Raw genomic sequence first — 24,399 nt, forward strand, 5'->3', positions numbered from 1 at the left:
TGGATCTGGTGGATCGGATGAATGGATCTGGTGGATCTGGTGAATGGATCTGGTGGATCTGGTGGATCTGATGGATCGGATGGATAGGGTGGATATGATGGATCTGGTGGATCGGATGAATGGATCTGGTGGATCGGATGGATCGGATGGATCTGGTGGATCTGGTGGATAGGGTGGATATGATGGATCGGGTGGATATGATGGATCTGGTGGATCGGATGGATCTGGTGGATCGGATGGATCGGGTGGATCTGGTGGATCGGATGAATGGATCTGGTGGATCGGATGGATCAGATGGATCAGATGGATCGGGTGGATCTGGTGGATCGGATGAATGGATCTGGTGGATCGGATGGATCGGGTGGATCTGGTGGATCGGATGAATGGATCTGGTGGATCGGATGGATCTGGTGGATCGGATGGATCGGGTGGATCTGGTGGATCTGGTGGATCTGATGGTCTTGGTGGATCGGATGGATCTGACGGATCTGGTGGATCGGATGGATCGGATGGATCTGGTGGATCGGATGGATCTGGTGGCTGGTGGAGTTGATGGATTTGGTGGATCTGGTGGATCTGATGGATCTGGTGGATCAGGTGGATCTGATGGATCTGGTGGATCAGATGGATCTGGTGGATGGATCTGATGGCTGGTGGATCTGGTGGATCTGATGGATGTGGTGGATCTGGTGGATCAGGTGGATCTGATGGAGTTGATGGATCTGGTGGATCAGATGGATCGGATGGATCTGGTGGATCTGGTGGATCGGATGGATCTGGTGGATCGGATGGATGTGGTGGATCAGATGGATCGGATGGATCGGATGGATCTGGTGGATCTGGTGGATCGGATGGATCGGATGGATCTGGTGGATCTGGTGGATCTGGTGGATCAGATGGATCAGATGGATCGGATGGATCTGGTGGATCTGGTGGAGTTGATGGATCTGATGGATCTGATGGATCTGATGGATCTGGTGGATCAGATGGATCAGATGGATCTGGTGGATCAGATGGATCTGATGGATCTGGTGGATCAGATGGATCAGATGGATCTGGTGGATCAGATGGATCTGATGGATCTGGTGGATCAGATGGATCAGATGGATCTGATGGATCTGATGGATCAGATGGATCTGGTGGATCTGGTGGATCAGATGGATCTGGTGGATCTGATGGATCAGATGGATCGGATGGATCAGATGGATCTGGTGGATCTGGTGGATCGGATGGATCGGATGGATCAGATGGATCTGATGGATCTGGTGGATCTGGTGGATCTGGTGGACCGGGAGGATCTGGTGGATCTTTCTGAACCAACGGTAACACGCAGACGTCTGACCTGGATCTCCAGCTTCAACAGCTCAAAACAAACCAACTTTTTTCCACCTCTGAGTTATCGCGTCGCCCTCCAACAGGCTCCGCTCTCAGCTCAGCTCGACCACCGGCCCGTAACCACCCGTAACGATCCGTCCCAGATCAATAGGAGCTCATCAGAAACCATCCGTCCCGGATCAATAGGAGCTCATTAGAAACCATCCGTCCCGGATCAATAGGAGCTCATTAGAAACCATCCGTCCCCGATCAATAGGAGCTCATTAGAAACCATCCGTCCCCGATCAATAGGAGCTCATTAGAAACCATCCGTCCCCGATCAATAGGAGCTCATCAGAAACCATCCGTCCCGGATCAATAGCAGCTCATCAGAAACCATCCGTCCCGGATCAATAGGAGCTCATCAGAAACCATCCGTCCCGGATCAATAGCAGCTCATCAGATACCATCCGTCCCCGATCAATAGGAGCTCATCAGAAACCATCCGTCCCGGATCAATAGCAGCTCATCAGATACCATCCGTCCCCGATCAATAGGAGCTCATTAGAAACCATCCGTCCCGGATCAATAGCAGCTCATCAGATACCATCCGTCCCTGATCAATAGGAGCTCATCAGAAACCATCCGTCCCCGATCAATAGGAGCTCATTAGAAACCATCCGTCCCGGATCAATAGGAGCTCATTAGAAACCATCCGTCCCGGATCAATAGGAGCTCATTAGAAACCATCCGTCCCGGATCAATAGGAGCTCATCAGAAACCATCCGTCCCGGATCAATAGGAGCTCATCAGAAACCATCCGTCCCGGATCAATAGGAGCTCATTAGAAACCATCCGTCCCGGATCAATAGGAGCTCATCAGAAACCATCCGTCCCGGATCAATAGGAGCTCATTAGAAACCATCCGTCCCGGATCAATAGGAGCTCATCAGAAACCATCCGTCCCGGATCAATAGCAGCTCATTAGAAACCATCCGTCCCGGATCAATAGCAGCTCATCAGAAACCATCAGTCCCGGATCAATAGGAGCTCATTAGAAACCATCCGTCCCGGATCAATAGCAGCTCATTAGATAACCGAACAGAGGAAAATGGGCTCCAGCCTTGCTGCAGATTCATCACAGCCTTAAAGAGCATCGATCCGTCACAATATGAAAACCTGGTTCTTTACCTCCTCTCCTTCAGCTCCTTTCCTTCCTGTTCAGAGTCTGAACCTCTGCAGGTAAACGGGTCAGATGGCGTGCTAATGGCGTGCTAATGGCGTGCTAATGGCAGCTTGTTTTCTGCAAACAGAGCAGCAGGATAGCGACCGTCAGACTCTTCCAGGAGAGAAACCCTTCCAGGAGAGAAACCCTTCCAGGAGAGAAACCCCTCCAGGAGAGAAACCTTCCAGGAGAGAAACCCTTCCAGGAGAGAAACCCTTCCAGGAGAGAAACCTTCCAGGAGAGAAACCCTTCCAGGAGAGAAACGCTCGTTTACACCATGTTTGATGGCATCAATCATCAGAACCGACGCCAACCGGCCCAGCTGAGCTGAAGTATTCTGTATCACAGAACACCAACAGATGGATTTACACAGCATTTTAAACCCTGAGGTTCAAAGGGCCTTACAATGTTTCCATGGAGCTTAAATGCTGTCAGAGCATCAGGAATAACAGGTTCATGATCCCACCGAGGGCAGCTCGGCATCAGGAGACCCAACCTCGTTATTAATCTGCCACCTGAGCCAGGACACCCCAAATAAATCTGAAGAAATGAATGAATAAAGAAGGAGATTAAACTTGTCATGAAGGAGGCCAAGCACCAAATTAATCCAGAAGTCAAATGTTTTTCATTTACAGTATGCTGCAAAAGTCCCGATCAGCTTCATCTAGTTCCATACAAACAGGAAGCAGCTGCAGAGATTCACTGAAACACTTTAAAATATGAACATAAATCCAGTTTACAAGGTAAAAACCAGAGTTAGTTCAGGTCTGAGCAGCTTTAAAGTGAATATCTGCAGATGTTTCCATGGTAACAGGTCCTGTGTCAGGTCTTTGCTGGATGTTTTCCTCTTTCTTAAGGACATCACTTTCAGATCCTGCTCATCTGCTGGAGATAGTTCTTTAGGCCTGACACTTCTTCTTCTGTCCTCCACTTGTCCAGTTTCCTCAGATGTTTTAAGGACACACTGCACACCATGCTGAGATATGCCAAGTTTTCAGCTCACAGCTCTTTGGGAATCACCTTGTTGCTGCAGAAATCCTGTTTTCTGTCTGTCACACTGTGTTATCTTTGCTGTTTTTCACACATGCAGCTAAAGAAATGGGAACAAATGATGCGTCTCTGAGCCAATCCAAACACGATGACTTAAAGTTCCTCAGGGCTCCATTCTGGGCCCTCGTCCTTTTCCCTTTAACTTTCTATCACCCGACGAAAAGCTTGTAAATGTAAAAGTTACTGAGCTCGGTTAGTAAAGAGCACATCTTCCTGCAGTAAGTGACTGAGACGGTGACCTCAGCGACACGTCATCATGTCATCTCACAGAGAATCTGCACAAAGCCTCGTTCAGGTGTTCATAACAGAGTCGTGAGCAAATGAGGAAGAACTGGAGAAAAACAACTTTCACCATCAGTCTTAATGTGAAAAACCTTCTTTTCACTTTTTAATCTCAATCAATATCCTCGTTTTTCCTGTAATAATGTAAAAATGTTCTTTTTTTGTGAATCTACCAAAGAAATTCACATAAATTTGTTCTTTTTTCCTTCCAAATGCATAAATGTAACCTTTTTTTCTTGTAAAAATAATCTATTTGGTGCTAATTTTTGTCTTTTTTTTCACTAATCTAAATTCAGAGATGCAACTAAAGAACAATGATGCGTCTCTGTGAGACGGTGGTAGTTAGGAAGTAAAAACAGTGCTATTAGCAAACCACTTTAAAAGATTAAAGAATGTCTGGATGCTCAGAAGCCAAATATAAAGAAATGAAGGTAAAATTTAAAATGCTAAAGGTGTTGAGTGTCCTCCAGCTCTCAATAGAAAGGTGTGGTACAGATGTATGGATGCTGGAACCAGCTGACTTCATGTCAGAGAGAACAGAGTTTCAGTTCAACTCGGAGTAAAATGTGAGCCGAACTCTGAGTGATCCTTTCCGAGAACACTCACTGCCATTAAAATGCTGCACTTTCTGTGCTTCCCAGGCTTTTATGGGCACTTTCAGTCCAGCCATTTCTCAGCACAACATGCAACATGACATGACCCGACATGACATGAGCACAATAGGTGCAGAACTGGGACTGTGGAGGCTGCTGTTTGTGACCCAGAGAGCCGTCATGGTCCCGGGGACTCGATGGGAAACAGAACAGGGCCACAGGAGCCACTGATGTGCAATTAGTCCGACATTCTGCTGTCAGTACGTCCCTTTGGATTAAAATAAAAACCAAAAAACGAGGTGTTTGAAGTGAAATTTAAAAAAAAAAACTGGAACTTTTCCATCTGTTTTCCACTTATAACAGAAAAACTGAAGCTTTGAGTTTGAGAAAATGAGATGAGCTTCAGGTTTGTTAAATAAAACTGTTACAGCTGACACACAGAGAAGCAAAGGTGGAAACTGGTGCTGAAGAGTTTGTTTGTGGGAGATTTCTTAAAACCAATAGAGGGTAAAACCATGTTTATATTAGCAGCTTCCGCATTAAAAAGCTTCTGTCTGACAGGACTCACTGGACAGAAACCTGAACTCACTGTTCAATAAGTCAGATGATGACGGGCGGACAGGTTCACACGAGTTGGTCTCCTGCAGCCACTCCTAAAACCATCCGATTCCGCTCCTAAAACCATCCGATTCCACTCCTAAAACCATCCGATTCCTCTCCTAAAACCATCCGATTCCTCTCCTAAAACCATCCGATTCCGCTCCTAAAACCATCCGATTCCACTCCTAAAACCATCCGATTCCTCTCCTAAATCCATCCGATTCCTCTCCTAAAACCATCCGATTCCTCTTCTAAAACCATCCGATTCCTCTCCTAAAACCATCCGATTCCTCTCCTAAAACCATCCGATTCCGCTCCTAAAACCATCCGATTCCTCTCCTAAAACCATCCGATTCCTCTCCTAAAACCATCCGATTCCTCTCCTAAAACCATCCGATTCCTCTTCTAAAACCATCCGATTCCTCTCCTAAAACCATCCGATTCCTCTTCTAAAACCATCCGATTCCTCTCCTAAAACCATCCGATTCCTCTCCTAAAACCGTCCGATTCCACTCCTAAAACCGTCCGATTCCTCTCCTAAAACCATCCGATTCCTCTTCTAAAACCATCCGATTCCTCTCCTAAAACCATCCGCTCCTAAAACCATCCGATTCCTCTCCTAAAACCATCCGATTCCTCTCCTAAAACCATCCGATTCCTCTCCTAAAACCATCCGATTCCTCTTCTAAAACCGTCCGATTCCTCTCCTAAAACCGTCCGATTCCTCTCCTAAAACCGTCCGATTCCTCTCCTAAAACCATCCGATTCCGCTCCTAAAACCATCCGATTCCGCTCCTAAAACCATCCGATTCCTCTCCTAAAACCATCCGATTCCTCTCCTAAAACCATCCGATTCCACTCCTAAAACCATCCGATTCCTCTCCTAAAACCATCCGATTCCACTCCTAAAACCATCCGATTCCTCTTCTAAAACCATCCTCTCCTAAAACCATCCGATTCCTCTTCTAAAACCATCCGATTCCTCTCCTAAAACCATCCGATTCCGCTCCTAAAACCATCCGATTCCTCTCCTAAAACCGTCCGATTCCTCTCCTAAAACCATCCGATTCCTCTTCTAAAACCATCCGATTCCTCTCCTAAAACCATCCGATTCCTCTCCTAAAACCATCCGATTCCTCTCCTAAAACCATCCGATTCCTCTTCTAAAACCATCCTCTCCTAAAACCATCCGATTCCTCTCCTAAAACCATCCGATTCCTCTTCTAAAACCATCCGATTCCTCTCCTAAAACCATCCGATTCCGCTCCTAAAACCATCCGATTCCGCTCCTAAAACCATCCGATTCCTCTCCTAAAACCGTCCGATTCCTCTCCTAAAACCATCCGATTCCTCTTCTAAAACCATCCGATTCCTCTCCTAAAACCATCCGATTCCTCTCCTAAAACCATCCGATTCCTCTTCTAAAACCATCCTCTCCTAAAACCATCCGATTCCTCTTCTAAAACCATCCTCTCCTAAAACCATCCGATTCCTCTTCTAAAACCATCCGATTCCTCTTCTAAAACCATCCGATTCCTCTCCTAAAACCATCCGATTCCTCTCCTAAAACCATCCGATTCCTCTCCTAAAACCATCCGATTCCTCTTCTAAAACCATCCTCTCCTAAAACCATCCGATTCCTCTCCTAAAACCATCCGATTCCGCTCCTAAAACCATCCTCTTCTAAAACCATCCGATTCCTCTCCTAAAACCATCCGATTCCTCTCCTAAAACCATCCGATTCCTCTCCTAAAACCATCCGATTCCACTCCTAAAACCATCCGATTCCGCTCCTAAAACCATCCGATTCCTCTCCTAAAACCATCCGATTCCGCTCCTAAAACCATCCGATTCCTCTCCTAAAACCATCCGATTCCGCTCCTAAAACCATCCGATTCCTCTCCTAAAACCATCCGATTCCTCTCCTAAAACCATCCGATTCCTCTCCTAAAACCATCCGATTCCGCTCCTAAAACCATCCGATTCCTCTTCTAAAACCATCCTCTCCTAAAACCATCCGATTCCTCTCCTAAAACCATCCGATTCCTCTTCTAAAACCATCCGATTCCTCTTCTAAAACCATCCGATTCCTCTTCTAAAACCATCCGATTCCTCTCCTAAAACCATCCGATTCCTCTCCTAAAACCATCCGATTCCTCACCTAAAACCATCCGATTCCTAAAACCATCCGATTCCTCTCCTAAAACCATCCGATTCCGATTCCTAAAACCATCCGATTCCTCTCCTAAAACCATCCGATTCCTCACCTAAAACCATCCGATTCCTAAAACCATCCGATTCCTCTCCTAAAACCATCCGATTCCTCTTCTAAAACCATCCGATTCCTCTTCTAAAACCATCCGATTCCTCTCCTAAAACCATCCGATTCCTCTCCTAAAACCATCCGATTCCGCTCCTAAAACCATCCGATTCCTCTTCTAAAACCATCCTCTCCTAAAACCATCCGATTCCTCTCCTAAAACCATCCGATTCCTAAAACCATCCGATTCCGCTCCTAAAACCATCCGATTCCTCTCCTAAAACCATCCGATTCCTCTCCTAAAACCATCCGATTCCTCTCCTAAAACCATCCGATTCCGCTCCTAAAACCATCCGATTCCTCTTCTAAAACCATCCGATTCCTCTTCTAAAACCATCCGATTCCTCTCCTAAAACCATCCGATTCCTCTCCTAAAACCATCCGATTCCGCTCCTAAAACCATCCGATTCCTCTTCTAAAACCATCCGATTCCTCTCCTAAAACCATCCGATTCCTCTCCTAAAACCATCCGATTCCTCTCCTAAAACCATCCGATTCCACTCCTAAAACCATCCGATTCCTCTCCTAAAACCATCCGATTCCTCTCCTAAAACCATCCGATTCCTCTCCTAAAACCATCCGATTCCGCTCCTAAAACCATCCGATTCCTCTCCTAAAACCATCCGATTCCTCTCCTAAAACCATCCGATTCCTCTTCTAAAACCATCCGATTCCTCTTCTAAAACCATCCGATTCCACTCCTAAAACCATCCGATTCCGCTCCTAAAACCATCCGATTCCTCTCCTAAAACCATCCGATTCCTCTCCTAAAACCGTCCGATTCCTCTCCTAAAACCATCCGATTCCTCTCCTAAAACCATCCGATTCCTCTCCTAAAACCATCCGATTCCACTCCTAAAACCATCCGATTCCTCTCCTAAAACCATCCGATTCCTCTCCTAAAACCATCCGATTCCTCTCCTAAAACCGTCCGATTCCTCTCCTAAAACCATCCTCTCCTAAAACCATCCGATTCCGCTCCTAAAACCATCCGATTCCTCTTCTAAAACCATCCTCTCCTAAAACCATCCGATTCCGCTCCTAAAACCATCCGATTCCTCTTCTAAAACCATCCGATTCCTCTCCTAAAACCATCCGATTCCTCTCCTAAAACCATCCGATTCCGCTCCTAAAACCATCCGATTCCTCTTCTAAAACCATCCGATTCCTCTCCTAAAACCATCCGATTCCTCTCCTAAAACCATCCGATTCCTCTCCTAAAACCATCCGATTCCACTCCTAAAACCATCCGATTCCTCTCCTAAAACCATCCGATTCCTCTCCTAAAACCATCCGATTCCTCTCCTAAAACCATCCGATTCCGCTCCTAAAACCATCCGATTCCTCTCCTAAAACCATCCGATTCCTCTTCTAAAACCATCCGATTCCTCTCCTAAAACCATCCGATTCCTCTCCTAAAACCATCCGATTCCTCTCCTAAAACCATCCGATTCCTCTTCTAAAACCATCCGATTCCTCTTCTAAAACCATCCGATTCCTCTCCTAAAACCGTCCGATTCCTCTCCTAAAACCATCCTCTCCTAAAACCATCCGATTCCGCTCCTAAAACCATCCGATTCCTCTTCTAAAACCATCCTCTCCTAAAACCATCCGATTCCGCTCCTAAAACCATCCGATTCCTCTTCTAAAACCATCCGATTCCTCTCCTAAAACCGTCCGATTCCTCTCCTAAAACCATCCGATTCCTCTTCTAAAACCATCCTCTCCTAAAACCATCCGATTCCTCTCCTAAAACCATCCGATTCCTCTCCTAAAACCATCCGATTCCTCTCCTAAAACCATCCGATTCCACTCCTAAAACCATCCGATTCCTCTTCTAAAACCATCCGATTCCTCTTCTAAAACCATCCGATTCCGCTCCTAAAACCATCCGATTCCTCTCCTAAAACCATCCGATTCCTCTCCTAAAACCATCCGATTCCTCTTCTAAAACCATCCGATTCCTCTTCTAAAACCATCCGATTCCACTCCTAAAACCATCCGATTCCGCTCCTAAAACCATCCGATTCCTCTCCTAAAACCATCCGATTCCTCTCCTAAAACCGTCCGATTCCTCTCCTAAAACCGTCCGATTCCTCTCCTAAAACCATCCTCTCCTAAAACCATCCGATTCCGCTCCTAAAACCATCCGATTCCTCTTCTAAAACCATCCTCTCCTAAAACCATCCGATTCCGCTCCTAAAACCATCCGATTCCTCTTCTAAAACCATCCGATTCCTCTCCTAAAACCATCCGATTCCTCTCCTAAAACCATCCGATTCCGCTCCTAAAACCATCCGATTCCTCTTCTAAAACCATCCGATTCCTCTCCTAAAACCATCCGATTCCTCTCCTAAAACCATCCGATTCCTCTCCTAAAACCATCCGATTCCACTCCTAAAACCATCCGATTCCTCTCCTAAAACCATCCGATTCCTCTCCTAAAACCATCCGATTCCTCTCCTAAAACCATCCGATTCCGCTCCTAAAACCATCCGATTCCTCTCCTAAAACCATCCGATTCCTCTCCTAAAACCATCCGATTCCTCTTCTAAAACCATCCGATTCCTCTTCTAAAACCATCCGATTCCTCTCCTAAAACCGTCCGATTCCTCTCCTAAAACCATCCTCTCCTAAAACCATCCGATTCCGCTCCTAAAACCATCCGATTCCTCTTCTAAAACCATCCTCTCCTAAAACCATCCGATTCCGCTCCTAAAACCATCCGATTCCTCTTCTAAAACCATCCGATTCCTCTCCTAAAACCGTCCGATTCCTCTCCTAAAACCATCCGATTCCTCTTCTAAAACCATCCTCTCCTAAAACCATCCGATTCCTCTCCTAAAACCATCCGATTCCTCTCCTAAAACCATCCGATTCCACTCCTAAAACCATCCGATTCCACTCCTAAAACCATCCGATTCCTCTCCTAAAACCGTCCGATTCCTCTCCTAAAACCATCCGATTCCTCTCCTAAAACCATCCGATTATGGGTTTATGGTCAGGAGTCAAAGAACACAGGGTTAAGTGTTTAGCACGGTGGTGGCGGCATCATGCTCGGGGCTGCTGAGCTGCCGCTGGAACCAAACACTCGAGTCCGTTTAAAACTCGGTGAAGCACTCACAGCGTCAGGGAACACAGATGTTATGACCGTAATCTTCTTTTAAATACGACTCTGCAGAAAGAGAAACTTTCAGAACATTCTCCATCAGTTTTCAGTGAATTTATTCACACATTTAGTTGTTTATTAATTAGTGATGAATGCATCCTACAGGACGACACATTCATCCAACTTTCACTGATTTGAATGTTTATTCTTCAGCTGTTTGAGCATTTTGTCCCTGTTGTGGCCATTTATGTTTCCTAAATAATAAGTTCTATCAATTTAGTTTTCTTTGGGCAGTTAGAATAAACTTTAGTTAGTTTGGAATCAAAATCTGAAATAAATGTTTATATTTGAAATTGTTTAGATTATTTTGGTAACTTTTAGACCCTCCCATTAGACAGATTAAGAACACACCGGGGGGGCGTGTTGGATCTTGTTAAATCAGATTAAGTTAACTTTCGTTCTTCATCCAAATTGTAAGAACTTTTTTTGTTATTGTTTTGTTCATATTTTTTTTGTTGTCAAAAATAAACAACATATAATTTTTAACAATCAACTCTGAAGTGCGTGCAAGAACAAAACCACCCACGGCCTTTGTTGGAAAATATACTTTGGAAACTCAAAAGGCCGCGACAGCCCCTGTTCTGTCCTTCTGAGCTGCTTCTTTATAGCGGGTTTACGTCACTTTACTCACTGATGGACGTCTTTAAGCATCGCTGTGCTGCGTCTGCACAGTCAGAACTGAATCTGGGGCACCAGCTGATGCTGGTTCACAAAGGCTCCTCTCTGGCCTGTGTGCATTTCTTTCAGTGGCAGAGAAAAGCAGCAGATCCAGTTTCCTCTAATGAGGATGGGACTTCACACCCATTGGCTGTTCCCTGCGCCTGGAATTCAGGCCTCTGGGGCAGAAACATGACAGAATACCCTCAGACTCAAACCAGGGCAGTAGATGCCCCCAGAGATGGAGGAGCATGGGGGCTCTGTTCCAAACCGCATACTGCATACTACATACTGCATACTACATACCACATACTACATACTGCATACTGCATACTACATACTGCATACTGCATACTACATGCTACATACTGCATACTACATACTGCATACTACATACCACATACTACATACTGCATACTGCATACTACATACTGCATACTACATACTACATACTGCATACTACATACTGCATACTACATACCACATACTACATACTGCATACTGCATACTACATACCGCATACTGCATACTACATACTGCATACTACATACTGCATACTACATACTACATACTGCATACTACATACTGCATACTACATACCACATACTACATACTGCATACTGCATACTACATACTGCATACTGCATACTACATACTGCATACTGCATACTACATACTACATACCGCATACTGCATACTACATACCGCATACTACATACTACATACTACATACCGCATACTGCATACTACATACCGCATACTACATACTACATACCGCATACTACATACTACATACCGCATACTGCATACTGCATACTACATACTGCATACTGCATACTACATACCGCATACTACATACTACATACCGCATACTACATACTACATACTACATACCGCATACTGCATACTACATACCGCATACTACATACTACATACTGCATACTACATACTACATACCGCATACTACATACTACATACTGCATACCGCATACTACATACTGCATACTGCATGCTGCATACTACATGCTACATACTACATACTGCATACTACATACTACATACTGCATACTGCATACTACATACTGCATACTACATACTACATACCGCATACTACATACTACATACTACATACCGCATACTACATACTACATACTGCATACTGCATACCGCATACTACATACTGCATACTGCATACCGCATACTACATGCTACATACTGCATACCGCATACTACATACTGCATGCTGCATACTACATACTGCATACTACATACTACATACTGCATACTGCATACTACATACTACATACTGCATACTGCATACTACATACCGCATACTGCATACTACATACTGCATACTACATACTACATACCGCATACTACATACTGCATACTGCATACTACATACTACATACTGCATACTACATACTGCATACTACATACTGCATACTACATACTGCATACTACATACTGCATACTACATACCGCATACTGCATACTACATACTGCATACTACATACCGCATACTACATACTGCATACTACATACTACATACCGCATACTACATACTACATACCGCATACTACATACTACATACTACATACCGCATACTACATACTGCATACTACATACCGCATACTACATACTACATACTGCATATTGCATACCGCATACTACATACTACATACTACATACTGCATCACAACTCATCACACTCACAGATCAGCCATTAGTCCGTCCTGAGCTCAGAGGACTTCTTGGAGAGAAAAGAAACACTGCCGTCAACACCGTCTCATTATTTATGGAACAAACTGAGACAGAAAACAGAAGCAGTGAGTGAGAAACTAAGTGACCCTCTGAGTTCCTGTGGAAGCAGGAAGGGTTCACTTAGTTTTTACCTTTTTAACTTCACATGAAGTAATTCATCTTGTCGAGCTCGTTTCTAAATCTATTTTTTAAAACATGGTCCGATAGATAAAACCTTTAAACTGAATAAAGGTTCACTTTCTTTTGTCACATGACTGCATAAAGAAAGAAGAACAAAGTTGAACGACCAAGTTAACAGGGTGAAGCTCCTCCCCTTTCTGCTGAATAACAATGAAGCCCCTCCCCTTTCTGCTGAATAACAATGAAGCCCCTCCCCTTTCTGCTGAATAACAATGAAGCCCCTCCCCTTTCTGCTGAATAACAATGAAGCTCCTCCCCTTTCTGCTGAATAACAATGAAGCCCCTCCCCTTTCTGCTGAATAACAATGAAGCTCCTCCCCTTTCTGCTGAATAACAATGAAGCTCCTCCCCTTTCTGCTGAATAACAATGAAGCCCCTCCCCTTTCTGCTGAATAATCATCAGATCTGAACTCTGCCCAGCAGCAGTCACCATGTTCATGATGCATCTGCCGCCCCCCCAATAACTGAACCCCAGGCAAAAATGGTTTAATCTGCAGGCCGTTTGGTTTGTGAGATAAACGGGTAATGAGTCTGCTTCCATCTGAATAACGGCTCTGAGTCACTGAGAACGTGTTTATTCCAGAGGACAGATGCTGTAGAGGCTGTGTGAGAATCACAGAAGTGTTCAGAACATGTTCCAACACATTTCAGATTGTCTGATTAAGAACCGCTGGTCCAGCTGTTTGAGTTGGTTTAACCTAAAAGCGCTCCATCCTTGTTGTCTCTTTGCAGCCTTGGTGGTGAGGTTCCTGACCCGACGCTTCATCTGGGAGTACGACCCCACGCTGGGTGAGAAACCTTTTTACAGATTATATATAATATTATATAAATATGTTCTGATTAAACCAGCTCCATGTTTCCTTTGGGTGCCTGAGGACTCATTTTGGGCCAAAACAAGCTGAGCTGAGCCATCGAGCCCCCCCCCCCTAACCTTTTCCTCAGCCTATTAAACATGAAGACATCCTTATTAAAGCCTTCATGCACTTCCCTTTCCTCCACCTTAAAACGGTCCTTTCACTCATTTGTAGAGAAAACTAAACTTTATCTTTTTGAAAAGTCAATAAAATGAAATGAAATCAGAAATACTTTCTTTTTAAATCCAGTTTGTCTGAATTCTGAGGTGAATCAGCAGATTTACTGCAGAGGACAGACTGTAATTACCTGGAAGGTGCTTTTCATTTCCTGGCTGAACAGCATCACACTGTTCCCTGTTCTTCAGCTCGATCACCAGAGCAAACACACATTATTTCATTCTCCTGCAACCACATGATGATCACAGGCCGATAAACCTGCCATCTCTCACAATGTGGCAGATTTTACAGGCTGATAAATCCACCAGAGAGGACATGTTCGGATAGAACTGAGCATTAACTGTCATTAACAGGCCAGAAAAAGTTAGCCTGGGTGCCAGCCGAACTTAGCCCCGCCCATAAAATGTTTGGTGGGGAAGTTCGGTCTGGCTCTGCTCAGTTGGGAAATCTCTATGCTCGACATCAAAACAGTCGACCCAATCAGATTGCCAGGGCGGGCTTTATACGATGATGCACAGATGATCAACAGGGACATTATCGACTACGTCACTACAGAGCGCTTGGTTTGACTTCGTTTGAAACAAACATGGCTGCCGCTGGAGAGCTAGGGTGTGTAGATTCTGCCATCGAGTCTGTTCTACAGGATCTCCACATTGCATTCATTTTGAAAGACGAACAGAGGAACGCGATAAAGGCTTTTATCGATAGAAAACATGTTTTTGCCGTCCTTCCTACAACAAGTGTGTGTTGCTTAATCTACGTCACATACTACGTTGCTCTGATTGGTTGGAGGTCTATCCAATTGAGCGAAGAGGCATTTTTTCTCCTGGTTCGGTTGAAACACGCCCCATACTCAAAACTCTATCCAGCGGTATCAGACTCACATTCTGACTAGAATCATGAGTATGACGTAGTCAGGCTAAGAAAAAGAACCCTTTTCCTCTGATAAAGTACCCTTTTCCTCTGATAAAGAACCCTTTTCCTCTGATAAAGAACCCTTTTCCTCTGATAAAGAACCCTTTTCCTCTGATAAATAACCCTTTTCCTCTGATAAAGAACCCTTTTCCTCTGATAAAGAACCCTTTTCCTCTGATAAAGAACCCTTTTCCTCTGATAAAGTACCCTTTTCCTCTGATAAAGAACCCTTTTCCTCTGATAAAGAACCCTTTTCCTCTGATAAATAACCCTTTTCCTCTGATAAATAACCCTTTTCCTCTGATAAAGAACCCTTTTCCTCTGATAAAGAACCCTTTTCCTCTGATAAAGAACCCTTTTCCTCTGATAAAGTACCCTTTTCCTCTGATAAAGAACCCTTTTCCTCTGATAAAGAACCCTTTTCCTCTGATAAATAACCCTTTTCCTCTGATAAATAACCCTTTTCCTCTGATAAAGAACCCTTTTCCTCTGATAAATAACCCTTTTCCTCTGATAAATAACCCTTTTCCTCTGATAAAGAACCCTTTTCCTCTGATAAAGAACCCTTTTCCTCTGATAAATAACCCTTTTCCTCTGATAAAGAACCCTTTTCCTCTGATAAAGAACCCTTTTCCTCTGATAAAGTACCCTTTTCCTCTGATAAAGAACCCTTTTCCTCTGATAAAGAACCCTTTTCCTCTGATAAATAACCCTTTTCCTCTGATAAATAACCCTTTTCCTCTGATAAAGAACCCTTTTCCTCTGATAAATAACCCTTTTCCTCTGATAAATAACCCTTTTCCTCTGATAAAGAACCCTTTTCCTCTGATAAAGAACCCTTTTCCTCTGATAAATAACCCTTTTCCTCTGATAAAGAACCCTTTTCCTCTGATAAAGAACCCTTTTCCTCTGATAAAGAACCCTTTTCCACTGATAAAGAACCCTTTTCCTCTGATAAAGAACCCTTTTCCTCTGATAAATAACCCTTTTCCTCTGATAAAGAACCCTTTTCCTCTGATAAATAACCCTTTTCCTCTGATAAAGTACCCTTTTCCTCTGATAAAGAACTCTTTTCCTCTGATAAAGAACCCTTTTCCTCTGATAAAGAACCCTTTTCCTCTGATAAAGAACCCTTTTCCTCTGATAAAGAACCCTTTTCCTCTGATAAAGTACCCTTTTCCTCTGATAAATAACCCTTTTCCTCTGATAAAGAACCCTTTTCCTCTGATAAAGAACCCTTTTCCTCTGATAAAGAACCCTTTTCCTCTGATAAATAACCCTTTTCCTCTGATAAAGTACCCTTTTCCTCTGATAAATAACCCTTTTCCTCTGATAAATAACCCTTTTCCTCTGATAAAGAACCCTTTTCCTCTGATAAAGAACCCTTTTCCTCTGATAAAGTACCCTTTTCCACTGATAAAGAACCCTTTTCCTCTGATAAATAACCCTTTTCCTCTGATAAAGTACCCTTTTCCTCTGATAAAGAACCCTTTTCCTCTGATAAATAACCCTTTTCCTCTGATAAATAACCCTTTTCCTCTGATAAATAACCCTTTTCCTCTGATAAAGAACCCTTTTCCTCTGATAAAGAACCCTTTTCCTCTGATAAAGAACTCTTTTCCTCTGATAAAGTACCCTTTTCCTCTGATAAAGAACCCTTTTCCTCTGATAAAGAACCCTTTTCCTCTGATAAAGAACCCTTTTCCTCTGATAAAGTACCCTTTTCCTCTGATAAAGAACTCTTTTCCTCTGATAAAGAACTCTTTTCCTCTGATAAAGAACCCTTTTCCTCTGATAAAGAACCCTTTTCCTCTGATAAAGAACCCTTTTCCTCTGATAAAGTACCCTTTTCCTCTGATAAATAACCCTTTTCCTCTGATAAAGTACCCTTTTCCTCTGATAAAGAACCCTTTTCCTCTGATAAAGAACCCTTTTCCTCTGATAAAGAACTCTTTTCCTCTGATAAAGTACCCTTTTCCTCTGATAAAGAACTCTTTTCCTCTGATAAAGTACCCTTTTCCTCTGATAAAGAACCCTTTTCCTCTGATAAAGAACCCTTTTCCTCTGATAAAGAACCCTTTTCCTCTGATAAAGAACCCTTTTCCTCTGATAAAGTACCCTTTTCCTCTGATAAAGAACTCTTTTCCTCTGATAAAGAACTCTTTTCCTCTGATAAAGAACCCTTTTCCTCTGATAAAGAACCCTTTTCCTCTGATAAAGAACCCTTTTCCTCTGATAAAGTACCCTTTTCCTCTGATAAATAACCCTTTTCCTCTGATAAAGTACCCTTTTCCTCTGATAAAGAACCCTTTTCCTCTGATAAAGAACCCTTTTCCTCTGATAAAGAACCCTTTTCCTCTGATAAAGAACTCTTTTCCTCTGATAAAGTACCCTTTTCCTCTGATAAAGAACCCTTTTCCTCTGATAAAGAACCCTTTTCCTCTGATAAAGTACCCTTTTCCTCTGATAAAGAACTCTTTTCCTCTGATAAAGTACCCTTTTCCTCTGATAAAGAACCCTTTTCCTCTGATAAAGAACCCTTTTCCTCTGATAAAGAACCCTTTTCCTCTGATAAAGAACTCTTTTCCTCTGATAAAGTACCCTTTTCCTCTGATAAAGAACTCTTTTCCTCTGATAAAGTACCCTTTTCCTCTGATAAAGAACCCTTTTCCTCTGATAAAGAACCCTTTTCCTCTGATAAAGAACCCTTTTCCTCTGATAAAGTACCCTTTTCCTCTGATAAAGAACTCTTTTCCTCTGATAAAGTACCCTTTTCCTCTGATAAAGAACTCTTTTCCTCTGATAAAGTACCCTTTTCCTCTGATAAAGAACCCTTTTCCTCTGATAAAGAACCCTTTTCCTCTGATAAAGAACTCTTTTCCTCTGATAAAGTACCCTTTTCCTCTGATAAAGAACTCTTTTCCTCTGATAAAGTACCCTTTTCCTCTGATAAAGAACCCTTTTCCTCTGATAAAGAACCCTTTTCCTCTGATAAAGTACCCTTTTCCTCTGATAAAGAACCCTTTTCCTCTGATAAATAACCCTTTTCCTCTGATAAAGTACCCTTTTCCTCTGATAAAGAACCCTTTTCCTCTGATAAAGAACTCTTTTCCTCTGATAAAGTACCCTTTTCCTCTGATAAAGAACTCTTTTCCTCTGATAAAGTACCCTTTTCCTCTGATAAAGAACCCTTTTCCTCTGATAAAGAACCCTTTTCCTCTGATAAAGTACCCTTTTCCTCTGATAAATAACCCTTTTCCTCTGATAAAGAACCCTTTTCCTCTGATAAAGAACCCTTTTCCTCTGATAAAGAACCCTTTTCCTCTGATAAAGAACTCTTTTCCTCTGATAAAGTACCCTTTTCCTCTGATAAAGAACTCTTTTCCTCTGATAAAGTACCCTTTTCCTCTGATAAAGAACTCTTTTCCTCTGATAAAGTACCCTTTTCCTCTGATAAAGAACCCTTTTCCTCTGATAAAGAACCCTTTTCCTCTGATAAAGAACCCTTTTCCTCTGATAAAGTACCCTTTTCCTCTGATAAAGAACCCTTTTCCTCTGATAAAGTACCCTTTTCCTCTGATAAAGAACTCTTTTCCTCTGATAAAGTACCCTTTTCCTCTGATAAAGAACCCTTTTCCTCTGATAAAGAACCCTTTTCCTCTGATAAAGAACCCTTTTCCTCTGATAAAGTACCCTTTTCCTCTGATAAAGAACTCTTTTCCTCTGATAAAGAACCCTTTTCCTCTGATAAAGTACCCTTTTCCTCTGATAAAGAACTCTTTTCCTCTGATAAAGTACCCTTTTCCTCTGATAAAGAACTCTTTTCCTCTGATAAAGTACCCTTTTCCTCTGATAAAGAACCCTTTTCCTCTGATAAATAACCCTTTTCCTCTGATAAAGAACTCTTTTCCTCTGATAAAGTACCCTTTTCCTCTGATAAAGAACCCTTTTCCTCTGATAAAGAACCCTTGTAATCTAATATATTGCTGCTGTAGGTGCCAGCTTCAGACAGCTTTATGGATTCCTAGTTATGTCGATGTTTTTGAAATCACGGAAAGGGTAGTAGCCGCCTCCTCGGTTACCACGGCAGCCGGCGTCATAACTCAGAAAGCACAGCTTGAGCTCCATAATGGGAATAACAGCACTGCTGGTGGGTGTCAGCAGCCAATCAGGCGGCCCGGCTCAAATTAACCACGAAGTGGTCGAAACATTAAACGCCACTGTGGGCATATCGCCGAGGAAGGGGGCACAGAAAACCAAGAGGGGGGGTTCTGGTCCGGCTCACAGATCTCAGGGCTGGATGGGTGACTTCCATGATAAAGAGGGCCAACATTTTTCAGCACTATCATTGGAGGGCCACATGACCCCGCACTTATAATAATAATAATAATAATAATAATAATGATAATAATAATAATAATAGGATACGAAAGACGCCACAAATGATTCTCAATAAGAACACATTTTATATGAATTTATGTTTATTGCACCAACATAAAACTATTTTCTGCACATAAATGCATTTTAACACGTCCTTAATAAGCAACAAAGACAAAACATTTGCTTAAAAAAAGTGCAAAAAGGAATTTGAACTCCTTCATAACAAAGAACAAAACTGAAGAGGTGCTCTTCTTCCCATTTTGGCTGAAAAATGCGATTTTCTCGGTCAAGTTTTCTCTTTTTGCCGCTGCTGGTGGCCATGGCTCTGGACTTTCCTATTCGCTGTTGCGGAAAGCGGCCCGGCCCCGCTACTGTTTGCGTATGGAGCGCCCTCTATGGGTCAACAGTATAATTACAATTTATTTATTTATTTTTTAATTATTAAATTATTATTGATCTATTTGCGGGCCGTACTGAGTGAGGACGAGGGCCGTGTGCGGCCCCCGGGCCGCCAGTTGCCCATCCCTGGGGTAGATGATGAGGAGTTCCATGTTTCCTTCCTTCAGACAGTAAAATGACGGTTTTTATTGAACCCCAGAAGAAGATGGCGGAGCTCGTTGAATCAAACCGGTTCTGCCACATGTCGGTGGATCGGGTCCACGGGGGGGGGGGGGGGGGGGGGGACGGCCCGGGTGGTTCTGCTCCTAAAATAGAGCGAGTCACAGCGCCAGACTCGAAGCTTCCAGCCAAACAGCTGCAGACGCTCTCTGTGACATTTCCTCTGCGTCCCAGGAGAGCTCAGAGCGCCCGGGGCGCCAGCCGCCATTTCAAACCGCCTCGTCTCTGAGGAACCGAGCGTCTCCGTGGCAGCTTTAATCCGCCGGTGGTCAGGAGGGGAAAGGCCGATCAGCCGCTTATCCAGAGACAAAACTGGGTTTATATGAAGCTGCTGGAAGTGTTCTGCAGCCTGGAAGAGCAACTTCAGTTTAGCTCCACGGTTAGCTGGGTGTAGCATTATGCTAATGCTAAGATTTCCACATGCGAACAACAGATTTCACTGAACTGGCAGTGAGTTTCATGCTGACTTCAGCCAGCTCAGCCTGGAAAATAACCGGTTGGAGACATGTTTTCACCAGAAGAAGAAGATGGAGATCCCACTGAAGGACTAAAGGCTCCTGCAGAAAGGATTCAGGCGAGATGAAAGATGGCCACCGGTTCAGCTCGGGCTCCTGAGATCAGACCGGGTTTTAGGTCACCTGACCTGGTCAGATGATGCTGCCGTTAAAGCCCTTTTAACGCTTAGATACTGTAGCTGGCTGCCAGTCGACTCCCGGCCTGTTTTACAGAACTTTACCCTGTAAACAGGTCAGGTTATATCTGAGGAGGCAGCTAAATGTGGGCGCAGAAATGATGCTACTCATAGGAGTGGTTTCCCATGCAGGCGGACCGGTGTTCACTCGATTTCTCCTACTTGTGGAGATTTGCTACTTTGTGGTTTTGCTCATGCGCCGAGCCGATTTTCTAAGTTTCGTTTTCACGCCCATCATGTTTTGCTACCCTGCGTCTGATTATTTTCTCTTTTGGAAGACATGCAAAGTAATAAAACACTTATCGTATTAACCAGCAGTTAGCTTAACATGCACAAATGGGGTGTCCTTCACCTTTTGAGTTTTGTATTTGGGACACTTCTGTCTTTATTTAGGTGACTCTGCTCCATCATTGTCATGAATGCATTGAGAACAGGGGGAGCATTATTTAACAGCGCGTTATTGGACTATCAACATGTGCTACCCTCTTAAATATTGATTAGAAAATGTTATGAACATGCTGCCATTCATCCTACAGTTGCAGTGAGGTGATAAGTCGTCTTACATGAATAATCCCTCTGAGTGTTACAGAAGGCGGAGGTCCCGTCTCCTCAGCAAACGTGTGATTTAATGACCTGAAAATACATTTTAATGTTCCACTCGTCACCATCATCAAATGAAGAATTTAAACTTTGTTTAAACTTTGTCTTTAACAGAATCGACTTATCGCCATCAGGCCAACATTGATGATGAAGCCGTTACCATGGAGATTCTGGACACTGCGGGACAGGTGAGACGCCTCATCTCCTCCTTTCTGCTGAGCGTCAGCTTCATCGGGCCAAACGATGGACGCGTTACACCTGTAACCAGGGTAACCGGGGGGAGGGGCTTAAGGTCGGCTCCACCCAAAACAACTAAAGGAGCTGACGTACGCTGGCTAAAGGAGCTAACGTACGCTGGCTAAAGGAGCTGACGTACGCTGGCTAAAGGAGCTGACGTACGCTGGCTAAAGGAGCTAACGTACGCTGGCTAAAGGAACTGACGTACGCTGGCTAAAGGAGCTGACGTACGCTGGCTAAAGGAGCTGACGTACGCTGGCTAAAGGAGCTGACGTACGCTGGCTAAAGGAGCTAACGTACGCTGGCTAAAGGAGTTAGCGTGCTCTGCGGTTTAAGCGGGCTGCGTTGCCAGGTTTAACAGTTCCCCCAAACCAGGACACCAGCACCATGTGCAGCTCTGAAAATGTCCTTTATTTCTTCATCACAGGAGGACGTCCAGCAGAAGGAGGCTCACATGCGCTGGGGCGACGGGTTCGTCATCGTGTATGACATCACAGACCGCGGCAGCTTCGAGGAGGTGGCGCCGCTCCGGAGCCTCCTGGAGGAGGTGAAGAAGCCAAAGAACGTCCCTTTGGTGCTGGTGGGCAACAAGTCCGACCTGGACCATGTCAGGCAGGTCGCCACCGAGGAGGGAGAGCGCCTGGCGGCCGAAATGGCGTGCGCCTTCTACGAATGTTCGGCGTGCGCCGACGAGGGCGGCGTGGTGGCCGAGGCGTTCCACGAGCTCTGCAGAGAGGTGAGGCGCCGCAAAGCAGTGCAGGGCAAGGCCAGGCGCCGCAGCTCCACCACGCACGTCAAGCAGGCCATCAACAAGATGCTGACCAAGATCAGCAGCTAGGGACGGGCGCAGCCGCCGCCGCCGGGGACGGCCGCCGCCGCCGCCCGAAGGTCACCAAATGTAACCCAACAAAGCTGACAGAGATGATGTGACCTGAAATGTTTTGTTCTCTGATAATTTTCCATTCCAAAGTCCCAAAAGGTGGCGATGTCTCTGCCGAGTCGACTCGAGTCGCTGTTTTGATGACTTGTGACTTAACTTGACAAAAAAATAAAAGACTTGGAAGTTAAAGACTCGGCACTTGACTTGAATGACTTGAGTGTTAAGCATCTAGATCAGGGATGGGCAACTGGTGGCAAAAAGAGAAAACTTGACCGAGAAAATCGCATTTTTCAGCCAAAATGGGAAGAAGAGTACCTCTTCAGTTTTGTTCTTTGTTATGAAGGAGTTCAAATTCCTTTTTGCACTTTTTTTAAGCAAATGTTTTGTCTTTGTTGCTTATTAAGGACGTGTTAAAATGCATTTATGTGCAGAAAATAGTTGTATGTTGGTGCAATAAGATATAAATTCATATAAAATGTGTTCTTATTGAGAATCATTTGTAGCGTCTTTCATATTCAATTATTCGAAGTGCGCGGGTCATGTGGCCCTCCAATGATAGTGCTGAAAAAATGTTGGCCCTCTTTATCATGGAAGTTGCCCATCCCTGTTATAGCATAACTTCCAACTTTGTTCGTCATTTGTAGATCCATTCTGACCAGTAAGTGCTCGTCAAATTAGCTAATATTATCCTGTTAGCCCAGTCGGTAGTTAGCTAACGTTAGCTTGATATGATACGGGGTGGACAGGTTGGATAGGTTGGATACATTGGCCAATGATGTTTACTGACAGTTACTTATATCTTTGTGTTTTCACTTTATTAAGACCAGATTCTGCAGGTAAAATTGCAATAATAAGGTGATTTTGACTTTGACTTCCCCAAGAAAAAATTACTTGGGACTTGCACATGTGTGACTTGGTCCCATCTCTGGTCTCTGCTAACTAATCTGTAACACGTTAAAGCTCCCGGCTTCTGTTTTTATCGTCTAAATATGTTTAAATTATTCCAGAAGCCAGAATGATGCATGAAGCTGCCCCATGTAGCATGCAGGGGACCCAACGATTTATCCATACTGAGGGTGGGGGGTGGGGGGGTTATTGTGATGTGCTTCAGCCGTCCCGTCAGCAGTGGCAACAGAACACAGAATCGGTCTGTGGTGTTCTGCTGGCAGGAGGTGTTCCACCCTGGACTCTCCAGATGTGTAAAGAACCAAAGGTCAGAATGTGTCCGAGCACAAAGGAAGCCTGGTTACCCCCAGGGATGCTCCCAGGGATACCCCCAGGGATGCCCCCAGGGATGCTCCCAGGGATGCCCCCAGGGATGCTCCTAGGGATGCCCCCAGGGATGCTCCTAGGGATGCCCCCAGGGATGCTCCCAGGGATACCCCCAGGGATGCCCCCAGGGATGCTCCCAGGGATGCTCCCAGGGATACCCCCAGGGATGCCCCCAGGGATGCTCCCAGGGATACCGCCAGGGATGCCCCCAGGGATGCTCCTCATAGCTGCTAACAGCATTCAGCCCACTTCAGTGGGACTGAACCCAGCGCGTCTACAGTAAGATGGCGCCATTGTTCCTATGTAATATCTGTGTGTTTCTGATCAAACCCATCGGCTGTGCTCATGTGATTAAAAGCTAAAGACGTTTCCCACCAGTTTCTCTGTGAGAGTCCGTTTGTTCGGTAAAGTTCATCAGTACGGAGCAGCGTCCAGCAGGTTCAGCCACAGACTGACTGAGCTTCTACCAGGGCAGCACATCTATGATCCATCTCCTGAAGGGTTACCCTATGGTTAGGGTTAGGGGTCACCCTATGGTTAGGGTTAGGGTTACCCTATGGTTAGGGTTAGGGGTCACCCTATGGTTAGGGTTAGGGTTACCCTATGGTTAGGGTTAGGGGT

The 24,399-nt window shown here is 44.3% G+C and overlaps 1 protein-coding gene across 2 annotated transcripts in view; it reads left to right on the top strand.

Moving 5' to 3' along the window:
• The window catches only part of rerg (RAS-like, estrogen-regulated, growth inhibitor), a 63,572-nt gene extending 39,417 nt beyond the window's left edge, over positions 1 to 24,155 (top strand). The window contains exons 3-5 of one of the 2 annotated variants that reach the window (XM_075471257.1): positions 13,887 to 13,943; positions 21,504 to 21,577; positions 22,054 to 24,155. In XM_075471257.1, coding sequence (XP_075327372.1) covers positions 13,887 to 13,943; positions 21,504 to 21,577; positions 22,054 to 22,464 — 542 coding nt within the window. In that variant the 3' untranslated portion in view covers positions 22,465 to 24,155. The remainder of the gene's footprint in view (positions 1 to 13,886; positions 13,944 to 21,503; positions 21,578 to 22,053) is intronic. The other variant, XM_075471259.1, reaches the window with a different exon arrangement.
• The last annotated feature ends 244 nt before the right edge of the window (positions 24,156 to 24,399 follow it).

Source organism: Odontesthes bonariensis, chromosome 8 (genome assembly GCF_027942865.1).
Source record: "Odontesthes bonariensis isolate fOdoBon6 chromosome 8, fOdoBon6.hap1, whole genome shotgun sequence".
NCBI lineage: Eukaryota > Metazoa > Chordata > Actinopteri > Atheriniformes > Atherinopsidae > Odontesthes > Odontesthes bonariensis.